We start from the raw sequence: 14831 nt of genomic DNA, 5'->3' as shown, positions 1-14831 counted from the left end.
TCAGCAATCCAAGGTGGTTTGGATTTGATCATCTCCGAGGTCCCTGTGAACTCCTCTACATTTTGAATCTGGGTTTATTCAGTAGAATGAAAAATGATGGGATTCAGTGTGCCTCGCCTGACTAAAGGGGCACAATCCAAAGGCTAGTGACTATGATACGCTTCCAGAATGCCACAGTGGTTGTCATGAACTGGGAGGAGCCAGAGTAGACTTTGTTGTATTAGTTCTGATTCTTAACAGAGTCTCATAAAATATATGGACTCCAAAAAGACAGGAAAAAAAGAACCTCTATCCTTATACAGATATTTGCATGTGATTTTAGATGGCTAGAGACTGACTTCTTAGAGATGTGTGGGCTAGGTTAACAACTTTCGGATTGAATAGTGCACATGTACACAATTCTGTGGCCTATGGGTGGCCTCATGTTGGTTGCTATACAAAGTGAGTAAAACTTATTTGGATCGCGGAGATAGAAATTGAAAGATACAAGAGGAAAAACTGTGATGGGCTTTCGAAACAGTCTTTTTTTCTACGGAAAATTATGTTTCCCACATTACTTTCTTGGTTATTGGGATGGGGCAGGAGAAAGAAAAAGTGTAGTAGAACAAATGTAAATATCTTTTTAAGAAGCATTTATAGAGAGTTCCATACAAGTTTAAAGCTCCCTTTGGATATCTTAAGAGCAACATTCCTGATTGCAGATTTATGGATGTGATTTCTGTCTTCCAAGCCCACAAGCTGTAGGTTTCGGTGGGACACCAATGTCAGAACAGGGATCAAGAATAGAAAATATGAACATCAGAGATACCCATATACCCTCCCAAAGAGGAAAGGTGTTCTACTAATCACGTAACCCTTCCATACCCCCATGATATGTAATTTCCAGAACACAGGAAGAACAAGATAACATGCATGAGTCTGAAAATTTAGACTGACATAATGGTATTCCGCATTTAGGAAAGTTGAAAACAAAGGAGGACTACATGTTTTGTCTTGTGGTGTTGAAAAAATGACCCATGGTCAGTCTGAAAGCCAGATCCACCGTTCCTACCCATTTATCTAGCTGTCACAACGTCTAACTTCATGTTAGCCCCCCATAATGTCTGTTAATGCAAACCCCATCAGGCACAGGATAACTGCAGTCATCAGCAACATGGACTGAACACCTCAATACAAAAACCAGTATTTCTTTTAGAATAGACTGTAGAAGGTTTTCATGAAATTTTTTCATTTTGCATGCCTTACATTAAATATCGTTAAAAAAATGAAAAACCAATTTTTTAAATAATTTACAAGTATTCATATAAGAAGAAAATGACTTAAAAAATACCCACCCAATCACCTACAACTCATCTAAGCACAATGCTAATAATACATAGGCTGTGACCAAAGAACTCGGTGATCCGTGGGGAAGTAGGGAGGCGCAGTCCGTCCTCTGGGAGGAAGTGAGACGTGTCAATGCAGAGAGGTGCTCTCAGTGGTGCTTGGCTTCCTAAGTCATGTTCAGCAGCCGTGTTTCAGAGTCAGTGTCATTACTTATTTCGACCTAAAACAGAAAACATGAATTGCTTTAAAGAACTTCAAAATGGAAAACTGAATTTCCTTTCTATTCGTCCAGGCTTTCAAAATGCAAAATAGTTGCTGGGTGTTCCTCATGCGGTCTGTGTATATGACGGTAGCAATAAGAAAGCCCAAAAAACCCCACTCTTCAGATTAGGGTATGCAATCAGGTATAAAAATTGTAATAAAGGATTGCCTTCCTGGAAGACAGTGCCAACCCCGTAGCAATGGAGGACTGATTGTCTCGGGGTGAAGATGACATGTAGTAGTACGTCTCCAGGCTGCTAGGTACATCCCCAGCCTAATCTTTCCACGGCATCCTGTTGGTTGACAGCTCAAGAATCATCCTCGTCTGGCTTTCATACCGCTGATCTGTGTCCCTACATACATCCCATGCTGTGATGGTTAATTTTGTGTGTCAACTTGGGTAGGCTATGACACCCAGATCTTTGGTCAAACACCAACCTAAGTGTGGCTGTGAAAGTATTTTTTAAAGATGAGAATCACATTGAAATCAGTAGACACTAGGTAAAGCAGATTATCCTCCCTACTGTGGGTGGGTCTTATTCAGTCCCTTAAGAACAAAGACTGAGGTGACCTCAGGAAGAAGGAATTCTGCCTCTGGACTGCCTTTGGATTTGAGACTGTAACATCCACTGTTCCCCGGGTCTCTGGTCTGCAAACTTGCCCTGCACTTGTTGGATTTGCCTGCCCCATTATCCCGTGAGCCAATTTCTTAAAATCTCTCTGCATGCACGCACGCACGCACCCACGCATGCACGTGCACACAAGCACCCTATTGGCTCTGTTTCTCTGGAATACGCACTCCCATCTCTAGTTACTCTTGTCTACTGATTCTGAATCTATACTAGGGAGTAAGCCTTTGGAAGGTGGAGGTTCGGGCTTATGCATCTTCCCACAATATCAACCCCAACACACTGGGTGCCACGTAGTCGGCACTTAATAAAGATTAGTTGAATACTTTTGCTCTCTGAAAAAAGTCTTAGCTGATCCAAATCCTGTTCATCCTCAGGGTTCGGGTGACGTTTCTTCTCCCCTGCAAAGTCTTGTACTTCCACCTCAGCTAGGCTGCTTTCTCACCCCGCTAATAACAACTCTTCCGCTGTCCACTCTACCCCCTGTGGACCTAATGGCATTCAACTTCACAATTAATTTGGCTCTGGTTGTTTCACTCAGATGCGTAAGTTTCCTCCCTCCAACTAAATGATAAGCATCCTGGCAGTAGAGGCTGTGTTTTGCATTTACTTTATAGCCCCATCTAGCAATTCTCTTCCATTAACTCAGTTCAATGACTCTTTCCATGGCCCAGAATAGACTTTTTGGGTCATCACTTGAAATAGCTGAAAAAAACTTCCCACTTTCCAGCTTTACTTTTTGGTAGCCACTCTCCTCCGTGTAACTTCTGTTTCCTCTTGCACACCTCAAGAGTTGGAGTCCTTTTAGTTCTCTCCCCATCTTCCTATCATATTTTCTCTGCTCCTCTATTGCCCTACATTCTGGAAGACTTAGAGCCTACATGCCTTCCCCTTTCATCCCATTGTATTTTTTTTTTTTTTTTTTTAGAATTTATTTACTTATTTGACAGAGAGATAGAGAGAGCCAGAGAGCACAAAGAGCGGAATGGCAGAGGGAGAGGGAGAGGGAGAAACAGACATCCCGCTGAGCAAGGAGCCCAATTCGGGGCTCGATCCCAGGACCCTGAGATCATGACCTGAGCCAAAGGCAGACGCTTAACCTATGAGCCACCCAGGTGCCCCTACCTCATTGCAATTTAACAGGAATTGAAACTGAAAGATAAAGAGATGAGATTATAATGGTGGAATTTTTATAGTTTTATACAGTGTCTTAGTTAGGAGGGAGAGTCAAAGTCCTAAAGTTTATTCATCCATCCAACAGGTGAATCTCTTCTAGAATGAGAATAAGGCAGTAGGAGAAGGTACTTTTGTTTGTTAGTGGTAGTACTGATGGGAGTTTGGGGGAAGTTTTAGCTGTACCCACCACATTTATCTTTTGTGGTTAGATTGAACTAATTCTATTATTCTTATATTTTCTACACTTTCAGTCCAAGATCAAGCTTGACCTTGTGCCAAGACACTTCATATGCGGTGTTGGGTCTTCTCATTGTGTCACATCTGGAGACACATAATGTCTAGTTGTCACTCTTTTAATGGTGCTATGATTGATCGGTGAGTCTGGGTAGAACAGTGTGAGTTTTGGGAACTTTAAGATCATATCTTTATGTTTTTCTTCAGATGTTCATAGGTTTGTTAGTAGTTACCTGAGGGTACCTACCCTTAAGGCAGAATAAAATCAAGTAATAACATAGTGATGTTATTTCAAAGTGTGTCTTCTGAGAGGCCTGTCATTGTATCTTTTTCTATTGCTTTCCTAAGTCTCTCTGTATTACTTCTGGGGTGTGTGTGTGTGTGTAATATATCTGTGTATTCTGTCTTCTTTCCTATGTCTTGTTTCTTCCCAGAACCTGTCATAATGTGGGATTATAAGTATTTCTTGATGCAAATATAAAATAAAACAAAATATGTTTTTAACATAAACTTTGGTTTGTGTTCATTGCATTTAATTTTAACGTCAGGATATTTTCTTTTGGAAACAGTCAAGATGAAGTTATTTTTCTCATGTTGATTAATTTGGGGAAGAGAGTGCTCCACGTCTCCATATCACAGGGTAAATCTATTTTCTTGCTGTTAACATCTACGACAGGTACTGAGAAGATTCCTGAGCATTCTTGGAAAGACAGGAATTGACTGTTTCCCTGAAGGGCACCAATCAGATGTGAGTTGTCTCATTTTGGAAAAGGCTTCACGTGGTTCACAAGGCAATGTGAGAACCAGGTTCCACAAGGTTCTGGAGGCAGTGAGTGAGGTCACATGTCAAATGAGAAGGTCTCATTGATCCCGGTGAGGCCCAGGGCAGATGACTGACCATGGGTCACGGTCATGGCAGACCCTCTTTGCGTGTTCTGGCTGCACTGTTGGTGGCATCATTCCTTCCCAGCAAGAACAGTGATGCGTGAACTTGCTAGCCTAGTGACAGGTCTGAACCATATAAACACAGCCATTTCACTGCTACATGGTCAGATGGCCACACATTAGCATACGTTCTTACATAGTTCCTAAAATGAATTAGTCATTCCCTGTGATGGAAGTTATTAATACCAGTGACAGAGGAAAAGTGCTCAGAAGAGAGGAAGAGCACGAAGCCCAAAGCACTGCCCCTTTGTGCTAAGTAAGGCAGGCATGCAGGGAAGCCCGGCTCTCCTCTGGGACAACGAAGAAGGGGCTGAGCGCATTACAAGTCGTTGCGCTCTGCATTCTTGAGACTGCCGGGAAAGTGGATGCCTGCGTGAGTGCCCACCATTTCCAGGGACTGATGGAAGCCCTTAAGCAACAGAACTCTACACTCAGTAGTGGGAAGGGTGAGCAGCCCTCAGTTTGAGCAGATTATGGACACCTTGCGCTACATGCCACAGGGGACAGACAGCACAGATAGAGAAATACGGAGGTGTGGAGGACGATCAAGGACAAATGAAGAGAGTTGTCATTTTATTAGTCTTGAGGTGCTTGGTCGAGAAAGAGAGGAGTAATAGAGTAGGTGCAGGTTGTAGACTCCAGGTTCCTCCAGCTGGAGGTAACTGGTGGTAACTGGCTTGTTTGTTTGTTTGTTTGTTTGTTTTTGAGAGAGAGAGCTTGCTCATGGGGGAGGGTAGGAAGGAGCAGAGGGAGAGAGAGAATCTTAAGCAGGGTCCATGGGGCTCCACTTGGGGCTAGATCTCAGGACCCTGAGATTATGACCTGAGATGAAATCAAGAGTTGGAGCCTAAACCCCAACTGAGCCACCCAGGTTTCCCTGGGGGTTACTGGTTTTTAAATCAGTGACCTCCCCACCTCCTACACACGCACATACACGCACCTCTCTCTTGTTCTCCTAGCTGGCTCTTCATCAGGTGCTGTAGGCCCAAAATGGTCTGGCACCGACTTACAGAGCTGCTGGTACAAAGCAGCTTTTCTCAGGGAAGAGAGGGTGGGTGTGACGGCCTCCGCCCTGTCCAGCAGCCAGTCGTCAGAGGCCAGTTTCCTCTGGGCTTGGACATCAGAGGCAGAGACCAGGCAGTGAAGGTGCAGGTGGGTGCTGACTGGAGAGCCCGCCTGAAATGGGAATTAGCCTCGTTTCTCTTCTCGTACTTCGTTGCAGGAGCCGACACTCCATCAGCGGCGGCCACCCAGCAGGTGACAACTTTGGTGAAGAAAAATTAGTCTCCAGCCAAGGCAATCAGACAAGTCAAGATTCCAGAGAAAAGTCAAGTTCTCGTTTAGAAACCTTAGAAAAAGATTAGCTGGACGTGGGGGAAGAAGCTTTTTCATCCAGTCTTTCTTAACGGCAGTCCTGGGGCATCTTCCTTATGGGACTTTCTAATGCCATCAGATATCTCTGTGTCTATTGTCGAGTACAGTTCTGAAATTCCGCTGCTGTCTTTCTTTGACGAAGTACCCTGGTCTAATTATTTCTATCTGAAGAATTACTGCCACATAGAGTGTAATTTTCCCACTACCCAATTGCTAACCATTTTGATTTTGACAAACTTTAATTTAGTTGCTCACTAGGATGTTCCCTGAAATTCTGTATCTCTTTCATAGCTGCATGGGCTTTTTGCCAAGCAATTTTTCCGCTTGAGAGGTAAATCTGCTTTTATTAGCCCTCTCCTCTTGGTGTTACTGCAGCCTCCACGATCAGCCTCTGCTCGGTAGGTGCCGTCTTCAAAGCCACCACTGACCACGTGGCTCTCTGCTCCAAAGACAAGAGCAAGCCTTGCTCTTTCCCCTCAGGAAAAGTGGTACAGTGTGTGGTGGCAGTGATGGAGGGGGTCCTGGCAGGGACACAGGCCCTACTTATTTGAGAGTTATAGCTCCCTCACTGATGGCTGTGCCAAGACGATGGACCCTAATGCAGGCTACCCCTGACCTGAGTGTCACATATCCCAAAGCGAGACCCAGACAACATCCACTGAAAGCATCTCTATAGCATCTTTACATTTTTAATTTTTTTTTTAGATTTTATTTGTTTATTTGAGAGAAAGCACAAGTGGCGGGGGGTGGGTGCAGCAGAGGGAGAGGGAGAAGCAGGCTCTCTGCTGAGCAGGGAGCCCAACTCCAGCTCCATCCCAGGACCCCGGGATCATGACCTGAGCAGAAAGCAGACGCTTAACCGACTGAGTCACGCAGGCACCTCTCTAATTTTTTTTTTTTTTTACTGGTACTTCACCAGTGCCAGGCTGATGACCCCACCCCACCCCCTCATAGTGTGTGTGTGTGGCTTAGGGAACACCCAAGGCCCCCCACTTATTCTATACCTCTCATGGCTCTTCCCTGTGCCAGAACAGAGTCAGGCTCAACAGGATCTGGCTCAACAGGTCTTCTTTCCCCACTGATTCCACCAAGCCTGGCCCCTTGGCTGTGGTTTCACTGGGTAGTAGGTAGGGATAGTGGGAATCTTGTTTGCCTCTATAGCTTTTTTTTTTTTTTATTCAAGTATAATTAATACCCAGTGTTATATTAGTTTCAGGGGTACAATATAGTGATTCAACAATTCTATACATTACTCAGAGCTCATCATAAGTGTACTTCCTTTGTCTATTTCACTCATCCCTCCACCCACCTCCCCACTGGTAACCATCAGTTTGTTCTCTGCATTTGAATCTTTTTTTTTTTTTTGGTCTCTTTTTTCTTTGTTCATTTGTTTGTCCCTTAAATTCCACATATGAATGAGATCATATGGTATTTGTCTTTCTCTGTCTTATTTCACTTAGCATCATACCCTCTAGGTCCACCCATGTTGTTGCAAATGGCAGGATCTCATTCTTTGTTATGGCTGGCATCTCACAGCGTTAGGTATGAGGAGAGAGGTTGTTTAGATCGCAGAGCCATGGCTGCTGAGGATCCCTGCAACCCCACCAGGAGCCATTGAGATTCCTGCTCTACTGAAGCATCTGCTTCCTCATAGGCTTGCTCAGTTTATATGACAACTACGGCAAACACTAGATTGGATAGTCATGAATTTCAACTTCACCCTCTGTAGAATGGCCAAGCAAATTCTCCTCCATGCAGGGGACGCCCATTCTCTTCTGCTTTCAATGAACTCCTTATCATCTTTCCTAAGTCAGCTCAGGCATCATCCCCTAGCCTATCTCCCGCCCCTGCAAGTGAGACGTAACCATTCTCCCTTCTGCAAAAAAATTGCCTTGGGGACATTGTTTTTCATCTACTCATTTCTATGTAGGTCTCCTGTCCTAGATCATTGGCTGCCAAAGGTCAAAGCTCCAGTATTGCTCATCTTTCTATCTCTGGCACCTAGCACAAGGTCTAGGACGCACATGATAAGTAACAGAGAAAGAGGTGTAAATAAAACTCAACTAATTTACTTAATCAGGCCTTCTTGATAGCTTGATATCATTATTTTAAAAAGAGACAAAACATGGGAGACCAACTCCATATGTAAAATGCCTTCTCCTGTCGCATCACCCCCAACACACACATTCACACACGATCTGACTGTGGGCACACGAAAGGTATGTTTTATGATTAGGAGCAATGACACGATCAAACACGAGAATGAAGGCTTCCTGTACAAATCGGCAGTGTTACCTGTCAATGGAATATGTGCTTGAAACTACCTCTCCAGAGTCGAAAGCCACCCTTCCACATATGACTACTTGGGAGCATGCTCAGGATTCTCCTGATTCCCTTAATAAAGCGGCTTCCTCATAAAACCTGGCTTTGTACTCCGTGGAGATTCAAGGGACTTAATGAAAGTTAGAAACCAGCATTCCCTCCCCTGTCTGACAAGTTATACAGAAGACTGGCCTGTTCTCCAACCTGTTGCTGGGTGGTGATACGGCATCACTGAGCTGGGCACAACAGAATCCAATATGATGACCTTATTAAAAGAAATCAAGCAGGCTGACTGATGCCAACTGGATAAACTGCAGTATTTGCATACCTGTGGGGAGCGCACATATTGACCTCTTCCATTGTTTCATGCATGGTGATTTGAATTCAGGTTTAGTTTGATCTTTCAGATTCCTGCTCCTTTCATGGTTGAAAGGCTTTCCATAGTCATCTGACAGTATTTTGCATAATCTGTCAAAGCAGGAACTTGTTCTTTTGCTTTCTGCAGCCTGAAGTTTATGTTACATTCAGCTAAAAAGGCGTGAGAGTTCATCAGTGAACAGGGCAGTTGAGAAAACCCTTTGAGGAGGCAGTAGAGCTGATCAGAGCCTTTCAGGTAATCTCACGGGCACGTTTCATGTACTCTTGATTCACAGAGATAGGAGAGACGTTAGGGAACACAGATGGCAGTCACTTGTCCCTGGGCCATGCCAGAGAACACTGTGAGGTACGTGGATACACGTGCCATTCAAAAAGGGAGATTCCATTATCAACATTAATCAATTGCAATTTTAATAATCTTCCTTAATGGAAAGATCTTTCTTACATCTGACCAACATTTTTCGTATTGCAGTTTCCTCTGCTGAGTTATTTTTTCACAGTGGAGATGAAAGAACTCATTCATCACCTTCTTTATTACATAACAAATGCATATTAGACTCTCCTAGCCCCTACGAGGCATTATTTCCATTCCTTTCTCACTTCCAATGCACTGATCATCTTTATTATTGTCACAATCTCTGCCAAGTTCCCCAGATCCACAAATATCAACTTTTGGAACACATCATTCACAAGCACTCAGTAGCATGAGTAATGAGGTGGTGACTGCTTAGTCCCGGAGTGTTATATAAGGTGAATGATTTTCCAAATTGGATTTGCTTTAAGAAACCAACATTTATTTAAACATCTATCATGTGACAGGCACAGTGCTGATTTGTGTAGCTTGTGAGCTATGTTTCCCTTAGATCATTCTGCCAGAATAAAATTAATTCAGCCTGGAGTGGTTGGAGGAGCCAATGCAGGCTTCTCAAGGCTGGGAGTGGGGGGGCTACAGATGTGGGCAGGAACCACTATGGCAAAGAGTCAGCAGATGAAGGCTTTCGTGTGTGTTTCTTACACCAGTGGCTATTTGACATAATTTCCTTTATCACCACAGAATTGCAGAACATTGAGTTGGAAGAATAGGAAGGTCATCTGGACAAGTCCACAACATCAGACATGGTGACAGCTTATCAATGAGAATAGATCTCAGCTCCACCCCTTATTACTAGTGGGACTTTGGGAAATTTATCTAATCTCTATGTATCTCTGTTTCCTTTATTATGAATTGGGACTACTAATTAGTACATTCCGGTATTTCCGTGAGCGCTAAGCAAGACAATCCATGCCAAGTGCATAGCACGTGATAGCTATAATTTTATACAGTTGTTTGTTACTTAGAATTTTCTAGGAATGGAGTCACTGTATCTATTTTCTTGCTTTCTAGTATTTTATCAATCAGGTGACCATGATTCCTTCCTTATACTCAACTGGAATCTGTTCAGGTTAAGGTGTTTTTTGTTGTAGTTGTTGACTTGCTTCCGTGTCCTCTAGGAATAGTCAAATATTGAGAACTAGGCACAGCCATAGGCGATTTTACATATACTATTCATACATTATCCCATTGAGTCCATCCTCCCTCCTCTGCCTGTGAAACCATATTACAGGTGGGAGAACCAAGTCTCAGGGGCACCAAGGAAGGGCCCTGAGACCACAAACATAAAGCCTGGGTTCTAACCTAATCTTTCTCCCCTTTTCCCTCTGTAATGTGGCCTCCAAGTTACATATCTAGTTTCTCTTCTACAGACTATATTATCCTTTTTTCCCCCAATTTGGCAATCAACCTCTGATAAGAAAAATAAAATAAAAATACTGTTTTAGAAACATAAACCATGTTAACTATTTTAAATTATTTTTGGAATGAATAATAATAATGATGATGTTGGGTTACATGTAAAAGGTGTGGTTTAAATATGAGTGGAAAATTAAACCAATGATTAGTAGTAACAGGTCCAAATTATTTCAGGTTTGGTTAGTTTTGACCAAGTTAGAAGGATTAATATTTTCCATCTCATCACACCTTTACTTACAGGTTAACAGGCTTTAACTCAACATGATCCTGGTAGTAGGAGTGTGCATCAAGTCCGCCTATGAAATCAACTGAAAATATAACACAGCCCGATGTGAATAAATGTGTAAATAAAAACACACATAATACTAGGTGTTTAAAACAGAGCACATAAAAATAATATCAACAAAAATTCTTTCTACCACAAATGGAAAAATGTGTACTTAATATAAAAGGCTGCTAAAAATAAGATCAATGGTCAAAAAACAGGGAACTTTTAACAAACACGTAAAGAACTTGGGATCTTATGGACTACAAAATCAAAGTTGTTATTGACTTCAGTGAAAAATGAAGTAACATTAAATAAAATTAGATTTTAAATAATGTGTTTGTCCTTAGGCATACGGGTATGCCCTTTCCCCCATATATCAGAAGATACCCCTTCTCGTCTTGTTGCCAGAATCCAATTTTTTTCTTAAGAATATTTATTGCATCATTAGAAAGACCTTTGAGAAGTCACATGAACTATGTCCATGCCTTTTGTCCTCGAGCCATCCTTGACAAATAGGCATCTTTTTTTTGCAAAGAAGGTTTCGTCTCTTCTCTGGTTGCATGGTCTGTATAGAATCACTATGCTGGTGACATTCATTCTAATTTCTTTCTGGTTTGATCACAGCTTCCATATTTCTTTTCCAATCATAATGTCCAGAGCTAATCTTAGTTCATGTCTCTTGTTCTTTTTTTTTTTTTTTGGTAATCTATTAAAAATAATAATTATATCAAACTTCAGTTATAACACTTTAAGATTAAAAGCACATAGGCATATTGGGACACTGAACTCCCAGTGAGTGAGTGTGTATTTAGGTACACAATACGTGAATATTATATCATATCTTCAGCTCAAGACACGCATGTCAGTGACCTGTGATTTAGAGAGGAATGACTTAGCCTACAAGTTCTATTGAAGCATTGACCTACTCTAGGTCTAGTCATTCTGTCAGTCCCTGACCTGCTGTATCCTTTTACCTCGATTGAAGAAGCTGAGGTAAGGCTGGGTCAGTCAAAGCTTCACCAGATCACTGTGTAGATGTGAGCTTTGGAGTCCCACGGGATACACAACAACCAGGTGGCGGGGACCATTTCCAGGCAATCCCCTTGGAGACTAGAGGAACCTGAAGCCCATCCTTTTCCTACCAGGTCACATAAGTTACCCGGACACTATGTTAGGGAGAGAAACAGTGAAAGAGGAATCAATCTGAGACACTGAAAAGATGTTCCCAGAGAGAATAAGCAGTGCCTAGGGACCATTTAAATGGTCAGATTAGACAGAATTTTTATCAGATTAGATATGTAATCAAACATCTACTTCTTCATCTTGCTGACCAATGGGTGGGAAATTAGGAGGAAAATCACACTGATTAAAAGTTGAATAAGCATGTGATTACGAATTTTAACTTTTCAAAGTTAAAGGGGGTGTTAAAAATAAACAATATTATAAATATATACATTGGTGAATAAAATAATTCAATTGAAAAATTATCTTCAAAATAAAATTTTTTATAAAATAAAGAAAGCATATATCTGTATGCTTTATTTTTTCCCCAAAGATTGATTTATTTATTTTTGGGAGAGAGAGAGAGTGAGTGGGAGGAGGGGCAGAAGAAGAAGGAGAGAATCTCAAGCAGACTCCCTGCTGAGCATGGAGCCCACTGCAGGGCTGGGTCCCAGGACCCTGAGATCATGACCTGAGCAGAAACCATTAACTGACTGAGCCACCCAGGGGCCCCTGATATCTATATGCTTTAAAGCAAAACAAAAAGAAAACTTTCTTATGTTGATCATTTGAACATTAAAATGTAACATTAACAGAATCGTTATTTTTGGTATAGATTCACGTCCTACTATGAATCTACTCCTTAGCCATCTCTGTCTCTAATACACCAGTTCACCAGAATATACGTACACTATATATTTTTTCTTTATTATTTTCATAGATTTATTTATAATCTTATTCAAATTTTTTTACACTTAGTAAAGTTGAAATTGTTGATACCTTACTCAACTCTGTAAATCATAGCATTTTTAACTACGGAAGTACACTCCATATGAGGCTCTGGTAATCTCCAAGCAAGTCTGCTAAGGAGTGTGTATGTGTACTGTTATTTAGCCCAAATACCCCCCCAGGTACTGTTATTTTACCTTCATTTAGTGTGTCTGTGCCAAACTTTCTATAAGACAGCAAAATATAAATTGTACCTATTAGTGATTTTTTAAAATCAAATATAAATGCCGCAACATTTTTAGGCCTTCTCACAAATCAGCTTCTTTTCATTTTGGTGCAGAATATAAATTCTTCCGATTAAAAACAGTAGCTCTGTCAAAAGGGTGTTTTCTCAAGTCTTTTCTCAAGTCTTTTCTCGACTTGAGAATTTCAAAAGGAAATTATAAAATTGAAAAATTAGATCTTGCATAACATTGGAGTTCTCATTATTTAATTTGCCTGGTTCTCTTCCTTTGGTGAGCATACATTTCAATGTTCTCCTTTTTATAAGCTCTCAATTACTGCCATTTACTGAAAGCTTCAAAGGATGATTTTGGGGGTGCTTCACTTGTTGAATGATTCAATTTAAATTTTTCAACTGACCTTGAAAGCAATGCAGCTGAAATGTAGAAGACTCATTTATAAAAACGCCCACAACTATTGTAGGAAAATTAGATCGATTAACAAAGTATTTCTTTAAAGGCTGAAATGTTCTTAACTCTGATGGATGAAGAGAAGCAAAGACAGAAAATGTATTCTGCCATCCCGAAGTTCTTTTTGTTTGTTTTCAACATCAAGCTCATTACCAAAATGTTTTTAAGTAAATGCAAATCAAAACCACAATGAGACGCTATGTTATACCCACTAAGATGCCAGAATGAAAATATCAGATAATAACGAATGTTGGTGAGGATGTAGAGAAATTAACACCCTCGCACATGACTGGTTGGAATGTAAATGGTGCCGTCACCTTGGAAAACAGTTAATCAGTTCCTAAAATGGTTAAACAGAATTACCATATGACCCAGTAGTTCCATGCCTAGGTACAGACCCAAGAGAAGTGGAAACACAGGTCCTCACAAAAATTTGTACATAGATGTTCATAGCAGCATTGTTCATAATATCCAAATAGTGAAAAAAATATTCTAGGTTATTTACTCTACTGTGTGCATATGCAAACATATATATGTAATATATGTTATAATATTGCACACATAATATTATATTATATATATTGTGTATTATATATACATTTATATCTACATATAAATTTTGAAAACTAGAGTTTCTATTTTCATTGGTAAAACACTGCAGCTTCATCGGGAGCCATATACACTTCTGGGTGTCCTCCACTAACCTGACCTAGTGGCTGTGGGCTGGTACACGTCCACCTGGCACTGGAAGGAGTTAGCTGTCTCTGTGACTCCCGTCCAAGCACCTACCTTTTTAGTCATTGATCTATCTACATGCTGTCCTTGAAAGAAAGGTCCTAGTTGCACTGTATCCTTAAAGATCTGGGGAGAGGATGAGGGGTGGGGTTGGTTTTCTTACACGTTTAACCATGTGTTAAAAGGAGAATTCCACTCGTTGCACTTGTGTCTCACACATCTTGAGGAGACAATGGCGGAAGCGTGGTGTGCTATCAGTTTACCCACCCTAGATTGTCCTAATACAATTATTAATGATAATATTTCACTTGAAAACCAAAACATCTAGGACAAAGCCTAAACTAGACAGGATGCCAGGACAACGTGTATTAACAAGGACTGTTTCAGCCAAACGAGGACACATGGTCACCCAAGCGGATGGCACAATAAATAAGTTACACTTTCTCTGCATGTCAGAATTCTAGTGTGAGGTAAATTTTTCAAATCTCTAAAATTAAATAGCGCATATTGGTAAAACTTAAATTATCAAGCTTCCGGAACTAGACAAGACCTCAAAAAAAAAAAATGTAACTATTAAGGAAGAATTATTGAAAAGTAGGTAATTAAAAAAAAAAAGGAAAGTACTTAAGAAATTGAAAACATCAAGAATCCTTTATGGATGGAATGCAATGTGGGTTTTTTGGCAACAGAAACCTACAAGTCCATGAGATGATGGTGTTCCTATATAAAAATTAGGTTTTGTGTTTTTTTTT

The 14831-nt window shown here is 41.0% G+C and overlaps 1 protein-coding gene across 1 annotated transcript in view; it reads right to left on the bottom strand.

Moving 5' to 3' along the window:
• Positions 1–991: 991 nt before the first annotated feature.
• NKAIN3 (sodium/potassium transporting ATPase interacting 3) overlaps positions 992–14831 on the bottom strand; it is a 143110-nt gene continuing 129270 nt past the window's right edge. Inside the window, exon 3 of the mRNA XM_040625948.1 lies at positions 992–1546. Coding sequence (XP_040481882.1) covers positions 1533–1546 — 14 coding nt within the window. The 3' untranslated portion in view covers positions 992–1532. The remainder of the gene's footprint in view (positions 1547–14831) is intronic.

The sequence above is a fragment of the Ursus maritimus genome, unplaced genomic scaffold (genome assembly GCF_017311325.1).
Source record: "Ursus maritimus isolate PB19 unplaced genomic scaffold, ASM1731132v1 scaffold_9, whole genome shotgun sequence".
In the NCBI taxonomy this organism is placed as follows: domain Eukaryota; kingdom Metazoa; phylum Chordata; class Mammalia; order Carnivora; family Ursidae; genus Ursus; species Ursus maritimus.
This window is presented reverse-complemented; position numbering and strand designations above follow the sequence as displayed.